Consider the following 16,581-nt stretch of genomic DNA (forward strand, 5'->3'; position numbering starts at 1 on the left):
GAACCTCGGAAATGACTCTGCTGGTCCACTTATCAGGAACAAACAGTCTGTCAGGTGGACAAGAGTCAGGTCTACCAGCCTGAAATCTCTGCAACACGCGTCGCAAATCAGGAGAAATGGCTGACAAGATAACTCCCTCTTTAAGAATACCAACTGGTTCTGCGACTCCAGGAGAGTCAGGCACAAAGCTCCTTGAAAGAGCATCAGCCTTCACATTCTTTGAACCTGGTAAATACGAGACCACAAAGTCAAAACGGGAGAAAAACAATGACCAGCGGGCCTGTCTAGGATTCAGACGTTTAGCAGACTCGAGATACATCAAATTTTTGTGATCAGTCAAGACCACCACACGATGCTTAGCACCCTCGAGCCAATGACGCCACTCCTCAAATGCCCACTTCATGGCCAGCAACTCCCGATTTCCAACATCATAATTCCGCTCAGCAGGCGAAAACTTCCTAGAGAAGAAAGCACATGGTCTCATTACTGAACAACCAGGGCCTCTCTGTGACAAAACGGCCCCTGCCCCAATCTCAGAAGCATCCACTTCGACCTGAAAGGGAAGTGAGACATCAGGCTGGCACAAAACAGGCGCCGAAGTAAACCGGCGTTTCAACTCCTGGAACGCCTCCACGGCTGCAGGAGCCCAGTTAGCCACATCAGAACCTTTCTTGGTCATATCCGTCAAAGGTTTAACAACGCTAGAAAAATTAGCGATAAAACGACGGTAGAAGTTAGCAAAACCCAAGAACTTCTGAAGACTCTTAACTGACATGGGTTGAGTCCACTCATGAATAGCTCGGACCTTGACTGGGTCCATCTCCACAGCAGAAGGGGAAAAAATAAACCCCAAAAAGGGAATCTTCTGTACTCCAAAGAGACACTTTGAGCCCTTAACAAACAAAGCATTCTCACGCAAAACCTGAAACACCATCCTGACCTGCTCCACATGTGAGTCCCAATCTTCAGAGAAAACCAGAATATCATCCAGATAAACAATCATAAATTTATCCAGATACTTCTGGAAAATATCATGCATAAAGGACTGAAACACTGAGGGAGCATTAGAGAGCCCAAAAGGCATCACCAAGTACTCAAAATGACCTTCGGGCGTATTAAATGCAGTCTTCCATTCATCTCCTTGCTTAATGCGCACAAGGTTGTACGCACCACGAAGATCTATCTTGGTGAACCACTTGGCACTTTTAATCCGGGCAAACAAGTCCGACAACAGAGGCAAAGGATACTGAAATTTAACAGTGATTTTATTCAGAAGCCGATAGTCAATACAAGGTCTCAAAGATCCGTCCTTCTTGGCCACAAAAAAGAATCCCACACCAAGAGGGGAAGAGGATGGACGGATATGCCCCTTCTCCAGAGACTCCTTGATATACGAACGCATTGCGGCATGCTCAGGCACAGACAGATTAAACAATCGTCCCTTAGGAAACTTACTACCAGGAATCAAATCTATAGCGCAGTCACAGTCCCTATGAGGAGGCAAAGCACTGGATCTGGACTCGCTGAATACATCCTGATAATCAGACAAATACTCAGGAACTTCTGAAGGAGTAGAGGAAGCAATAGACACCGGCGGGGAATCAGCATGAATTCCCTGACAACCCCAACTTGACACAGACATTGCCTTCCAATCCAAGACTGGATTGTGGGTCTGTAACCATGGCAGACCCAAAACGACCAAATCCTGCATTTTATGCAGAACAAGAAAACGAATCACCTCCCGATGTTCAGGAGTCATGCACATGGTTACCTGCGTCCAAAACTGCGGTTTATTTTCCGCCAATGGCGTAGCATCAATACCTCTAAGAGGAATAGGATTTACCAACGGTTCAAGAACAAAACCACAGCGCTTGGCAAATGACAAATCCATAAGACTCAGGGCAGCACCTGAATCCACAAACGCCATAACAGGGTAGGAAGACAATGAGCAAATTAAAGTCACAGACAAAATAAATTTAGGTTGCAAATTACCAATGGCGACAGGACTAACAACCCTTGTTAGGCGTTTAGAGCATGCTGATATAACATGTGTAGAATCACCACAGTAAAAACACAATCCATTCTGACGTCTATGATTTTTCCGCTCATTTCTAGTCTGAATTCTATCACATTGCATTAAATCAGGTGTTTGTTCAGACAACACCACCAGAGGATTAGCGGTTTTGCGCTCCCGCAGACGCCGGTCAATTTGAATAGCCAGCGCCATGGAATCATTCAGACTTGTAGGAGTGGGGAAACCCACCATCACATTCTTAATGGCTTCAGAAAGGCCATTTCTGAAATTTGCGGCCAGAGCACACTCATTCCACTGAGTAAGCACGGACCATTTCCGAAATCTTTGGCAATACACTTCAGCTTCATCCTGACCCTGAGAAATAGCCAGCAAGGCTTTTTCTGCCTGAATTTCAAGATTGGGTTCCTCGTAAAGCAATCCGAGCGCCAGAAAAAATGCATCAATATTTGCCAATGCCAGATCTCCTGGCGCTAGCGAGAAAGCCCAATCCTGAGGGTCGCCCCGTAAAAAAGAAATAACAATTTTAACTTGCTGAGCTGAATCTCCAGATGAACGGGGTCTCAGAGAAAGAAACAATTTACAATTATTCTTGAAATTCCTAAACCTAAATCGGTCTCCAGAAAACAGTTCAGGAATAGGTATTTTAGGTTCAGACATAGGACTACTGGTAACAAAATCTTGTATGCCCTGCACACGAGCAGCCAGCTGGTCTACACTTGTAATCAAGGTCTGGACATTCATGTCTGCAGCAAGCACAAGCCACTCAAAGGTAAAGGGGAGAAAGAGAGGAAAAAAAAAAAACTCAGAATTTCCTTTCTTGTAGTCCCACTGCAATGCATTAAACATTCAATGTTGGCCTGGCATACTGTTATGACCCCAATGGCAGAGGGTCTCAGAAATAACTACTAAGTCTGCAAACACAAAAACCAGCTCATAGGGCAGTGGTAACTGGGCTGACCATATATCTAATCCTAGCACCACAAATAACAGCAGCCGGGGAACGTGCCTACGTTGATTCTAGACGTCTCGCGCCAGCCGGAGAACTAACTAACCCTAGAAGGGAAAAGAAAGACCTTTCTTGCCTCCAGAGAAAAGACCCCAAAAGTTGGATACAAGCCCCCAACAAATAATAACGGTGAGGTAAGAGGAAAAGACAAACGTAAGAATGAGCTAGGTATTTAGCAAAGAGAGGCCCACTAGCTAATAGCAGAATATAGTAAGATAACTTATATGGTCAGCAAAAACCCTATCAAAAATATCCACGCTGGAAATTCAAGAACCCCCGAATCGTCTAACCCGGGGGGAGAACACCAGCCCCCTAGAGCTTCCAGCAAGGTCAAAAATAACATTTAGTACAAGCTGGACAAAAAATGAGAGCAAGCAAATAACCCAAAAAACAAAGAAGCAAGACTTAGCTTAATTTTGCACGAACCAGGACCAGCAGATAGGAGCAAACAGAAGGGATCTGATTACAACGATGCCAGGCACTGGACTAAGGATCCAGGGAGTTTACATAGCAACACCCCTGGACTAACGACGCAGGTGGGTGCAAACTGAGGGAAGAAAATCCCAGAGTCATATCACTAGTAACCACAAGAGGGAACCAAAAAAGTCTAATTCACAACACTGATGAAGGCGTCGTCAGCGCTAACCATCTTTGTAGCCATTTCAAAACTGTGCAGAAGGGTGCAGAGGTCCTTAATCTGTGCCCACTCTGTAAACATGATATGTCCTAATAATGGGAAAAATGTTTTCAGGAAGCCCTCTTGTACGTATCTTCAAAGGGGTATTGAGGTGCATCTAAATTTTGGCCAGGCCGTGCATTCACTGCATAAGCAAATAGTATGGGAGAACCACTAATAATGGGTGTTATGCTCTTGGTTTGTGGAACCAGTTTGCCACGGGCTGCGGAGAGCTTGGAGGGGCGTGACTAAGCGATCACCTGACTATTCACTAGAGCCCCTGATGGTGAGGTTAGACTTGGCTCCTGATGAATGCCAGGTACCACTCCAAGGCAGACCAACGGTAGCGCAGCAGCTGGACCCGAAGGACTGACTGAATTGAGTGGCAGGCAGAGCTTGTATCAGAGACAGAGTTTGCATCTGAGTGCAGCAAGCAGGATTTGCTTCTGAGTGCAGCAAACGGGATTTGTACTAGGAGTACAGAAGGCAGGATTTGTATTTAGAGTATAGCAAGCAGGACCTGCACTGGTATGTGACCTTACACAACATAGACTGAAACATTAATGATGCTCAAGCACCTCCCCAGTGGAGAGGAAACAATATATACATAATGCCTCAAAACCATTGGCTGGGGAGGAAATAGCAAGTGCACGTGCTGGTCCTTTAAGAGGGCGGGAGCAGGGCCGGACTGGCCATAGGGCAGTTCTGGCAAATGCCAGAAGGGCCGATGGCAGTAGTGGGCCGCTTGAGTGTGCCGCTGTCGGCACTCTTCCCCCCGCTGATGCGGCACACTCCCGGCCCCGCATTCAACTATACCGGCGTCATAGACGCCGGTACAGTTGAATGCAATGATGGAGGAGAGAGCGTCCGCTGACGCCCCCTCTCCCATCATTCCCCGCTCTGCCTGCCGCTGACACTGCGGGTGCGCGATGACGTCATATCATCGCGCACCTGCTGTGTGACCGGACGCCGGGCAGACTGCAGCTGCTGAGACCGGAGCCAGAGGAGAGCAGCGCGGGGCACGAGGAGAGAGGTGAGTAGAGTGTTTGTTTTTTTTTTTAACAAAGAGTGATGAGTGGATTGTGGAGCTATTGGGGGGGGGGGGGGACTGCCTGCCTGCCTGCATTCCATTCTATGGGGGCTGCCTGCCTGCATTCCATTTTATGGGGGCTGCCTGCCTGCATTCCATTCTATGGGGGCTGCCTGCCTGCATTCCATTCTATGGGGGCTGCCTGCCTGCATTCCATTCTATGGGGTCTGCCTGCCTGCATTCCATTCTATGGGGGCTGCCTGCCTGCAGTACATTCTATGGGGGCTGCCTGCCTGCAGTACATTCTATGGGGGCTGCCTGCCTGCATTACATTCTATGGGGGCTGCCTGCCTGCATTCCATTCTATGGGGGCTGCCTGCCTGCATTCCATTCTATGGGGGCTGCCTGCCTGCATTCCATTCTATGGGGGCTGCCTGCCTGCATTCCATTCTATGGGGGCTGCCTGCCTGCAGTACATTCTATGGGGGCTGCCTGCCTGCAGTACATTCTATGGGGGCTGCCTGCCTGCATTCCATTCTATGGGGGCTGCCTGCCTGCATTCCATTCTATGGGGGCTGCCTGCCTGCATTCCATTCTATGGGGGCTGCCTGCCTGCATTCCATTCTATGGGGGCTGCCTGCCTGCAGTACATTCTATGGGGGCTGCCTGCCTGCAGTACATTCTATGGGGGCTGCCTGCCTGCAGTACATTCTGTGGGGGCTGCCTGCATTACATTCTATGGGGGCTGTGCTGCATTATATTGTATGGTGGCTGCCTGCATTACATTCTATGGGGCTGGCTGCATTATATTCTATGGGGCTGGCTGCATTCCATTCCATGGGCATGTGCTGCATTATATTCTATGGGGCTGGCTGCATTCCATTCCATGGGCCTGTGCTGCATTATATTCTATGGGGCTGGCTGCATTCCATGGGCCTGTGCTGCATTATATTCTATGGGGCTGGCTGCATTCCATTCTATGGGCCTGTGCTGCATTATATTCTATGGGGTTGGCTGCATTCCATTCTATTGGAGCTGTGCTGCATTATATTATATGGGGCTGTGCTGCATTATATTCTATGGGGCTGTGCTGCATTGCATTCTATGGGGCTGTGCTGCATTACATTCTATGGGGCTGTGCTGCATTATATTGTATGGTAGCTGCCTGCATTATATTCTATGGGGCTGGCTGCATTCCATTCCATGGGCATGTGCTGCATTATATTCTAGGGGGCTGGCTGCATTCCATTCTATGGGAGCTGTGCTGCATTATATTCTATGGGGCTGGCTGCATTCCATTCCATGGGCCTGTGCTGCATTATATTCTATGGGGCTGGCTGCATTCCATGGGCCTGTGCTGCATTATATTCTATGGGGCTGGCTGCATTCCATTCTATGGGCCTGTGCTGCATTATATTCTATGGGGTTGGCTGCATTCCATTCTATTGGAGCTGTGCTGCATTATATTATATGGGGCTGTGCTGCATTATATTCTATGGGGCTGTGCTGCATTGCATTCTATGGGGCTGTGCTGCATTACATTCTATGGGGCTGTGCTGCATTATATTGTATGGTAGCTGCCTGCATTATATTCTATGGGGCTGGCTGCATTCCATTCCATGGGCATGTGCTGCATTATATTCTAGGGGGCTGGCTGCATTCCATTCTATGGGAGCTGTGCTGCATTATATTCTATGGGGCTGTGCTGCATTATATTCTATGGGGGCTGTGCTGCATTACATTCTATGGGGGCTGTGCTGTATTACATTCTATGGGACTGGGCTGCATTGCATTCTATGGGTGCTGTGCTGTATTACATTCTATGGGGCTGTGCTGTATTATAGTCTATGGGGGCTGAGCTGTATTACATTCTATGGGGCTGTGCTGTATTACTTTCTATGGGGGTTGTGCTGTATTACATTCTATAGGGACTGTGCTGCACTACATTCTATGGGGGCTGTGCTGTATTATAGTCTATGGGGGCTGTGCTGCATTACATTCTATGGGGACTGTGCTGCATTACATTCTATGGGGACTGTGCTGCATTACATTCTATGGGGGCTGTGCTGCATTACATTCTATGGGGGGCTGTGCTGCATTACATTCTATGGGGGCTGTGCTGCATTACATTCTATGGGGGCTGTGCAGCATTACATTCTATGGGGGCTGGGCTGCATTACATTCTATGGGGACTGTGCTCTATTATAGTCTATGGGGGCTGTGCTGCATTACATTCTATGGGGGCTGAGCTGTATTATAGTCTATGGGGGCTGAGCTGTAATGTTGGATACAGCTGTAATTATATGTTATATAGTTGTGTTACACTCCCCTCACTTCTTGTAGCCTACAAGTGTACAAAGATATTATACAGTCACCATGCGACAAGTGGGCCTGTGTGACTTCAAATGCCAGGGCTGAATTTTAGTCCCAGTCCGGCCCTGGGCGGGAGTGTGCACGTGCCCTTAGAACATAGCCAGAGACCCGGCTGGAAGTGCTGCTGGGAGCATGTGGAGAATGAGAGGAAGAGAAACAAACTGCAGTGCGGGTGAGTGAACTGACACGCCGGGAAGCCGGCATGGTGCTAACAATGGGAACATTGTTTTCAGGAGGCCCTGCTGTTCGTCTCTTCAGAGGGGTATAGGTGTGGGTCCAAATTTTGGGCAGCCCTGCCACTCACTGCATAGGCAAACACTATGGGAGTCTTGAACAGTAAAAAAGTTATGTTTCAGCTCACCCCCATCAGCAAATCCATGAGAGTCCACAGGAACATCCGAGCAAGGAAAACGCCACCGCCCAACGTCCTCTGCTGAGTAAGTAAGAAAAAAAAGTGGGTCTCCCATAGTGTTTAGTAAGTAAGAAAAAAAATCCAGCTCCGGAGTAAAAGTCATCAATTTTATTTCCACATATTTAAAATTCGGAAAAAGCTGCTTGCAAGTAACTGCACAACTATTTCAGAAAAGAAGCCATAAGTTAGCTGAACGCGTTTCGAGCACGCATGGTGCTCTTTGTCCACAGCATGTTCAGCTAACTTATGGCTTCTTTTCTGAAATAGTTGTGCAGTTACTTGCAAGCAGCTTTTTCCGAATTTTAAATATGTGGAAATAAAATTGATGACTTTTACTCCGGAGCTGGATTTTTTTTCTTACTTACTAAACACTATGGGAGACCCACTTCCTAATAATGGGACCATTTTTTCATAAGGCCCTCCTGTACATCTCGTCAAAGGGGTATAGGGGTGCTTCCTAATTTTTGGCAGCCATGCCACTCACTGCATAGGCAATAACAATATAGGAGACCCACTGTTTAATAATGGGAACAACAAAGCATAGCCGGCTGACGGCTCTCTAAGAATATTAATGCCGCCTGATGGCCCTATAAAAATAGGCTTTCTAACTCTCAGAGTCCCTCCTTCATAAATGAAACAGGATGTGTCTGATGAGGTGTCACATACCACATGGCCAGCTAAAGTTGTAAAATGATATTTCCCAGTGAATGCATTTGTCTTGGTTGAAAGCAATGTTAAAGTTCAAAAACTCATCAAAAATAGCCCAAGGTGTGGAGGAGCATTTTTGTTTTTGGTTATTTATTTTGCCTTATATACAAGTCATTACCCTGGAAAGGATGTTCCTCGGGAAAATCCATTTTGGTTTAGTTTTTGTATGTTTTATTGTGAGTCTGTAAAGGTGGCGTAAGACTCTGACAACATTATTCACAGCACTGACCTGGGAGTCAGAAATGCTTCCAGGGATCTTCCCCATGATTTTACCAAGTCATTTGATCACTATTCCCATTAATTTCCACAATTTCTAGACCCTCTAAAGACCACCGGGGGAAGGCGCCGCAAATATGCTCGAGTTTCCCATAGACTTACAATGGGCTCGTTGCTCAGGTCGAGCACCCGAGAATTCCAATTTGCTTGACCCGAGCAAGGAGCACCTGAGCATTTTAGTGCTCACCCATCACTATTGGCTGGTTGTCAAAAATGGGGGGGAACCCATGCCATATTTTAAAAACTGGCATGAGTCCGCTCTATTCTTGATAACCAGCCATGATAAAGCTGACAGCTGATGGTTGCAACCTCAGCTGTCAGTTTTACCTGCGATGGTTGTTAAAAATAGAAGAGACCCCACGTCATTTTTTTTTTACATTTATGTATAGCTCAGGAGCCGACTGATGAATTCTCCCATCAGCGGTGCCAGCTCTCGCTGTTTTCAGTGACAGTGGGAATAAGCTGATGGGAGTAGTACTCTCTCATCAGCCAATGCCTGTGATTGGAGATAAACACTTTACCGCCGGTCACAGCTGCTGGCTCATACTGTCATCTGACTGACGGTAATGATCTTATCAATCAGAGCCTGTGTTTGCTGCGTTGTCATGCAGATGACAGCGTGGTAAACAACGGATGTTCGGGCCCCCATTCAGTCCGATTACCATTCTGGTACTCAATCCAAACTTTTTTTTTAGATGTTCGGCCAAACCCACCAGACCCAAACATCCACGGGTTCGCCCATCACTAGGAACAATGGCTGTTCAGACAGGCAAGAGAATGTCACTAAGTAGATTACAACTTCCTTCTTATTCATTGTGACAGTATCATTTTATGTTCTTTTGAATCTGTGTTTAGCAATATTAATACCTGTTGTCCATCGTATTATACCTAGTATCTGTGTCATAGACCAAGCACACTCCCTACCATTTGTAAATGTTGCTTGCCACCAGCCTCTTCATTATTTGTTTTACCGGTAGAGGTGGGTGCCCTTTGTTTTCAGTTTATAAACCATGCAGGTGACAGTAATGCTAACCTACACATTTGGAAGTCTAGGTTCACATATTTTTGTTATCCAATATAATTTTGCTTGTACGCATCAATAAAGAATATCTTTGAAACTTTGCATGTAGTGATATGAGGCCATGTTTTCATGGTTTTCCATCTGCTGGCCCCTCAAATATAAGATGTTCAGTCTTTACTAGAAAACATAGATGGGATGCCTTGGGATGGATTTGAGTCAGCGTGACCCATGGCTTGACACTAAGAATGTTTATTCTATTTACCCCGCCGCTGGAACATTTAATAACTCCAAAGGCCACATACAGGTGCTTCTCACACAATTAGAATATCATCAAAAAGTGAATTTATTTCAGTTCTTCAATACAAAAAGTGAATCTCATATATTATATAGAGTCATTACAGAGTGATCTATTTCACATGTTTATTTCTGTTAATGTTGATGATTATGGCTTACAACCAATGAAAACCCCAAAGTCATTATCTCAGTAAATTAGAATACTTTATAATATATAACACCAGCTTGAAAAATTATTTTAAACCCAAAAATGTTGGCCTACTGAAATGTATGTTCAGTAAATGCACTCCATACATGGTAGAGGCTCCTTTTGCAGTAATTACTGCATCAATGCGGCGTGGCATGGAAGCGATCAGCCGGTGACACTGCTGAGGGGTTATGGAAGCTCAGGTTGCTTTGATAGCAGCCTTCAGCTCATCTGCATTGTTGGGTCTAGTGTCTCTCATCTTCCTCTTGACAATACACCATAGATTCTCTATGGGGTTAAGGTCAGGCGAGTTTGCTGCCAATCAAGCCCAGTGATACTGTTGTGTATAAACCAGGTAATGGTACTTTTGGAAGTGTGGACAGGGGCCAAGTCCTGCTGGAGAATTAAATTTCCATCTGCAAAAAGCTTGTCGGCAGAGGGAAGCATGAAGTGCTCTAACATTTCCTGGCAGACGGCTGCGCTGACTTTGGTCTTGATAAAACCCAGTGGTCCTACACCAGCAGATGACATGGCTCCCTAAACCATCACTGATTGTGGACACTTCACACCAGACCTCCAGCAGCTTGGATTGTGGCCTCTCCACTCTTCCTCCAGACTCTGGGACTTTGATTTTCACTGAAATGCAAAATTTACTTTCATCTGAAAACAACACCTTTGACCACCGACAACAGTCCAGTTCTTTTTCTCCTTGGCCCAGGTAAGACGCTTCTGGCGTTGTCTATTGGTCATGAGTGGCTTGACACAAGGAATGCGACACTTGTAGCCCATGTCCTGGATACGTCTGTGTGTGGTGAAGCAATGACTCCAGCAGCAGTCCACTCCTTGTGAGTCTCCCCCAAATTTTTGAATGTCCTTTTCTTAACAATCCTTTCAAGGCTGCGGTTATCCCAGTTATTTGTGCACCTTTTTCCACCACACCTTTTCCTTCCACTCAACTTTCCATTTATATGCTTGGATACAGCACTCTGTGAACAGCCGGCTTCTTTAGCAATGACCTTTTGTGGCTTACCCTCCTTGTGGAGTGTGTCAATGACTGCCTTCTGGACATCTGTGAGGTCAGCAGTCTTCCCTATGACTGTGGAGCCTACTGAAACAGACTAATGGGCCTTTTTAAATGCTTAGGAAGCCTTTGCATGTGTTTTTTGTTAATTCACTGAGGAAATGATTTTTGGGTTTCATTGGCTGTAAGCCATAATCATCAACAGTAACAGAAATAAACACTTGAAATAGATCACTCTGTGTGTAATGACTCTATATAATATATGAGTTTCATTTTTTGTATTAAAGAACTGAAATAAATTAACTTTTTGATGATATAATACATTTTGCGAAAAGCACAAGTACATGCTGGGAGCTGTGCCAAGAAGAGAATCATGCTCATCCAAACAAAGAAGGGAAACCTTTGCCAAACGTTTTGATTGTTCAAGCACTAAATACACAGCACCAGGAAATGACCTCAATACGTAATCATAGAAGAAAAATCTGGTGACAATATTCCTTAGCGTCAATGATATCAGAAAGCCTAAAAAGAGCCATGGTTACACTATAGTTTGAATGAGTCTCACTGACCTGTGTAGACATTAACTTTGGTCAATCCATTGTCTTGCAGATCTCCTCTCCAAGCTTCCCACCTGTAGATCTGGACTAAATGCCACCCAACCATCTGGATTTTATTATGGAGACAATTGGACATCCTTAGTGTGCCAGGTGCATCATTTTCCTCGGTCTTCAGATGCCCTTGCTTGTCTTAAAGGAAAAGACATCCATATGTTTGGGGACTCAACTCTGCGACAATGGTTTGAGTACCTGGAGAAGTTCATACCTAGTAAGAACTAAAAGGTTTTGTTTCTGTGATTTAACTTTCCAGTAGGATAGGACGTGAATATATGAATGGTGGAATTCCCAATTCTATGACCTCCTTCAATAAGCAGATGTGATGTCCATATGAGTGTGACTATGACTGGTGCAGCAGCTACACACATTAAGATCCCAGACTTTGAGGGGAATGACATTAGCTACCTTTGAAACTTGGTCTCCCTGTTACCCCCAACCAGGAGACTTTATTTGTTTGCATTGACTTCTAGAGATCTCCTTGAATAGGCACCTGCTGTCTTTATTAGTTCTGGGAGACAGAGATTGATGAGACAAAAGACAATGAGAAGTGTGGAAAGTTTTAATTTTAGCATTCAACTTCTTGTTTTGCACAAAAAAAGAACTTTAATCTGCTCATTTAACCTTTTCCTTGGTTGAAAACTAACGGAGTGAATTTGGAGAGGAACATATCATGATACACATATGGTGGATCTGGTGGATCTACATTAGATTACAACCTCATTGCGATAAAATCTTTAATATGGAGTTGCAGTCATATAGCAAGCTAAGCTGCCCCTTGTTTCTACTTATCAGAGATGCCATTGCTTTATTGAAGGAAGAAGCTTAGGTACTACACTGGCTGCATTGCCTTTTGGGCACTTGAATTACAGTCCCAATGATTTAGAAGCACCATCAACATAGCTCATGAATTTCTCAGTTAAGGTGACACCATCATAGCTGCATCATTCTTGAGATCAGGAAGATCTCCACTCATTGACCCCACTGACATGGCTCAGGGACTAGTCAGACAAAAGGTGAACCACCAGTGGAAGATATTGAACATATAGTAAGAGAGGGACATCATTCATGTAGATGTTCGGAGTCAATTTTAGATTTCTGTGTATTAAAGGTTGACCATTCTTCCTAAACTGAAATCATCCTGGCACCCATTAATATTGTCAGTATGCAATGAATAGGGCAGAGCAGAAACAATGTGACCCATAGTATATGTGAAAATCAATCAACTCTTATAGAAATTATTTAATTGGATGCTCTGGCTGAAGTCAGTGAGATCCATCAACAAGCTTCTTAGAATAACAAGGAACGCATATAAATCACTTGGTGCGACATTATACAGCTAAATATGGCCTAAGTACATTTTCTTTTCTCTGTAGGCCTCAAAAGGATAGACCTGCATGTCAATTATCAGTCAGGACCTCTGATAGCTGTAGAAGCTGATGCTGGTCTGGTCATGCAATGGCGAGCTCATGGACTGCCTTTGAGGGCCAGCAAGACCATGATGTCCGATCTTCACTATGAAGCGGCTGACTTGGCTGGGATCGGTGGAGGACCTCACACCGTCATTGTGCTCACCCTATGGGCTCACTTTACTTCCTACCCTGTGATGGTTTATCTAGAAAGGCTGGATAGAGTTCGACAGGCGATCTCATCTCTGCTTTTTCGAAGCCCGGAGACGACAGTGATCATCAAATCGGCCAATACTGGTTATAAGTCAATATACGGCAGTGACTGGTTGTCTCTTCAGCTGGACATTTTACTGAGGGCGGCCTTCAAGGGAATGGGGGTGATAATCCTGGATGTCTGGGACATGACATCCTGCCACTATCTTCCTGACAACATCCACCCAGGACCTCCAGTCATCAAGAACGAGGTGGACCTTATGTTGTCCTATATATGTCCACATTAATGAAAAAAAGACATTTTATTTTACTGATTGTTGAGATTGGGGTAAATGTAAAAAAAAATGTGCAAATTATTTATATCCTGTGTGAGATAGCACTCACTAACGGGTTGGGGAATACTCGCTTGGCAATGGGATACACTCAGACAGGCACGGTTTTTCACTTAAACAGTCTATCCAGTTTATTTTATGCAGCATAAACCGGGACATGCACAGTTAATTATATACATTTTATATTCAGCTTCAACTCACAGACACTAAACATGCTGGACTTCTCACTTCGTCCAGTTACCATGTGTGATAGTACGCCGAACAGTCCATCAATGTCCGTGGAACACAACAAGCACCAACAGTCTGTTCCACTGGCAGATGCGTCTTTGCCGTTATGATAGTCCCTTCCCGGGTGTTACCTTTCTGGAGCTCCTGCTCCACATGCTGACCTCCTGTCAGTCCTCTCTCCTGCAGGGAAACTGCCGAACTGGGATTACCAACTTACCTGGCAGGCACACATCAGTCAGTCCAGATCCTCAGGCGGGATGTAGCTCCCTCAATGTAGTGCCATCACAGACTACACACACTCCTTCCCATGTGCTATTCAGGAAGTCCTACTCCCAGGACTTCCAACACAGGCTACTGCATGTGCTGTTCAGGATGTCCATCCCCACCTGGGACCATTCAACACACCAGTCTCTAAGTGCGCTGTTCAGGGATCCGATCCTACTCCCAGGATTTCCCAACACACAGGTGTTCAGATCCACGGCCTCACAGTGCGCTTTTCAGGGATCCAGTCCACACTCAGGACCTCCCAACACACAAGCTATCCAGGATAATTCAGGTCCATAGACAGGAACCACTATAGACTCTATTGCAGGAACCACTACCGACCATGTGACCCACACCCTGGTCACATTATCAACCTGTAACCACTCCCATAGATGGGTGGTGTGTGTGGCTAGTTCGACCCGCCCAGCTCTCAGAACTAGCCCTGCCAGCTTCCCTCTAAAAAAACACAATTACTTGTGGGACTACAGGTCCCAGAACATCCTTACTTCAGGCTGACAGTGCAGAGTATCTTCCTCTGCGACACACCTACCGGCCATTCACAATAATGCCGGACTTTGACTCATCACCACAGTTATGCCTGTGATTGCCATGCATTACCATGGCCTCAATATGCCTCCATGCGTATTCTGGGGAGACCATGCAGCGCCCTCGACCTGTAACAGGGGTCACTGCATCACACCTGATATTTATAATTAGTACAGTTTATTTATTTTAACAAATTAATGACCTTGGTTATTTTAGATTTTTTAACATGATTTGTTTTATTTTTACTGATTGTGCACTGGCTTAAACCTCTCTAAAAAATACATAAATTAATAGAGAATATAGTTCAATACCTCTAAGATTTTTAAATGAAGTCTGTGGGATAAATAGGGGTGGTCCTTCCTTCAGTCTCGCCCCTTGAATACCACAATCTCCGAGAAGAGCAGATGTTCTACCAGCGAAGATCAGAGGAACAAGTCAATGGGTTGATTGGGGATATACACTTTACATTGAGTACTTGAACTTTTTTATGCACTGTTTCATACTATTTTATTTCTATTTTATCAATATGTATATCTATAAACTGATAAATAACTGAATGCCACCTACTCCTCCATTATTTGGTGGTGTAGTTTTAACAATAAAACTTTTTTCGGATGGAGGTGAAGCTGACCTATGTCTTAAATTCACATAATTTTCCAATCCTTCTTTAATATGCTTTCAAGTATTACTATAATTATTTCGATCTCTGAAACAGGAATTTTAATCACCTGGGGCTTTACTATGAAAACAACTTGGTGTAGCATCCTTAGAAATTATTGAGAAGTACTCAAACGCTGGAGGTGGTAAAGCTATACTGGCTCCATCATTCAAATCTTCTATCACTCCTTTTTGGGGTATGGTGGGAGAGAAGGGTGAGGCTCTTTTCTCCATTCTCCTTCCCCTGGACCCCCTAAATTACTGAATATTCCCCCCAGGGGATTGGGAAAGAAGTAGGCCAGGCTGGAAACAAAGGCCCCCCCTTCCCATTTAGTCTAGTTTTTCCCTTGCGAAAATAGGTATTTGATATACTGACGATTTTGCAATTTTTCCCACCTACAAAGAATGGAGAGGTCTGTAATTTTTATTGGAAGTACACTTCACCTGTGAGAGACAGAATCTAAAAAAAATTCCAGAAAATCACATCGTATGATTTTTTAAACAATTAAATTGCATTTTAGTGCATGAAATAAGTATTTGATCACCGACCAACCAGCAAGAATTCTGGCTCTCACAGACCTGTTAGTTTTTCTTTAAGAAGCCTCCTACTCTGCACTCATTACCTTTATTAATTGCACTTGTTTGAACTTGTTACCTGTGTAAAAGACACCTGTCCACACACTCAATCACATGCCAACTTCTCCACCATGGCCAAAACCAAAGAGCTGTCTAAGGACACCAGGAACAAAATTGTAGACCTGCAAAAGTCTGGGATGGGATACAGAACCATAGGCAAGCAGCTTGATGACAACATAATGTAAGATGTAAAATGGAAGATCTCACCTCGTTTAATATTATAAATATAGGCCGAAAGCCTGAAGATTGAAGCTCAGGAAAATAACACAGGACAACACCAAGGTGCGGCAGACACCATTACTAGGCCCAACCAAAGTAGTAGGCCAAATGCAGTTTAATATTTAAAATGTAGGCCGAAAGCCTGAAGATTGAAGCTCAGGAAAACAAAACAGGAGAAAACCCAGGAGCGGCAGACACCGTTTTAAGGGCCCAACCACACTAGTAGGCCCAATGCAGTTTAATATTAAAAATATAGGCCGAAAGCCTGAAGATTGAAGCTCAGGAAAACAACACAGGAGAAAAACCAGGAGCGGCAGACACCGTTACTAGGCCCAACCAAAGTAGTAGGCCAAATGCAGTTTAAAATTCCCTATAGGCCGAAAGCCTGAAGATTGAAGCTAAGCTTTATTCAGTGGAGGAGACAAGC

At 44.8% G+C, this 16,581-nt stretch overlaps 1 protein-coding gene across 1 annotated transcript in view; it reads left to right on the forward strand.

Annotated features, from left to right (window-relative positions):
* The window catches only part of LOC143774283 (NXPE family member 3-like), a 127,285-nt gene extending 112,018 nt beyond the window's left edge, over positions 1–15,267 (forward strand). Inside the window, exons 5-6 of the mRNA XM_077261709.1 lie at positions 11,649–11,864; positions 13,027–15,267. Coding sequence (XP_077117824.1) covers positions 11,649–11,864; positions 13,027–13,559 — 749 coding nt within the window. The 3' untranslated portion in view covers positions 13,560–15,267. The remainder of the gene's footprint in view (positions 1–11,648; positions 11,865–13,026) is intronic.
* The last annotated feature ends 1,314 nt before the right edge of the window (positions 15,268–16,581 follow it).

This window comes from Ranitomeya variabilis, chromosome 5, assembly GCF_051348905.1.
Source record: "Ranitomeya variabilis isolate aRanVar5 chromosome 5, aRanVar5.hap1, whole genome shotgun sequence".
NCBI classification, from domain to species: domain Eukaryota; kingdom Metazoa; phylum Chordata; class Amphibia; order Anura; family Dendrobatidae; genus Ranitomeya; species Ranitomeya variabilis.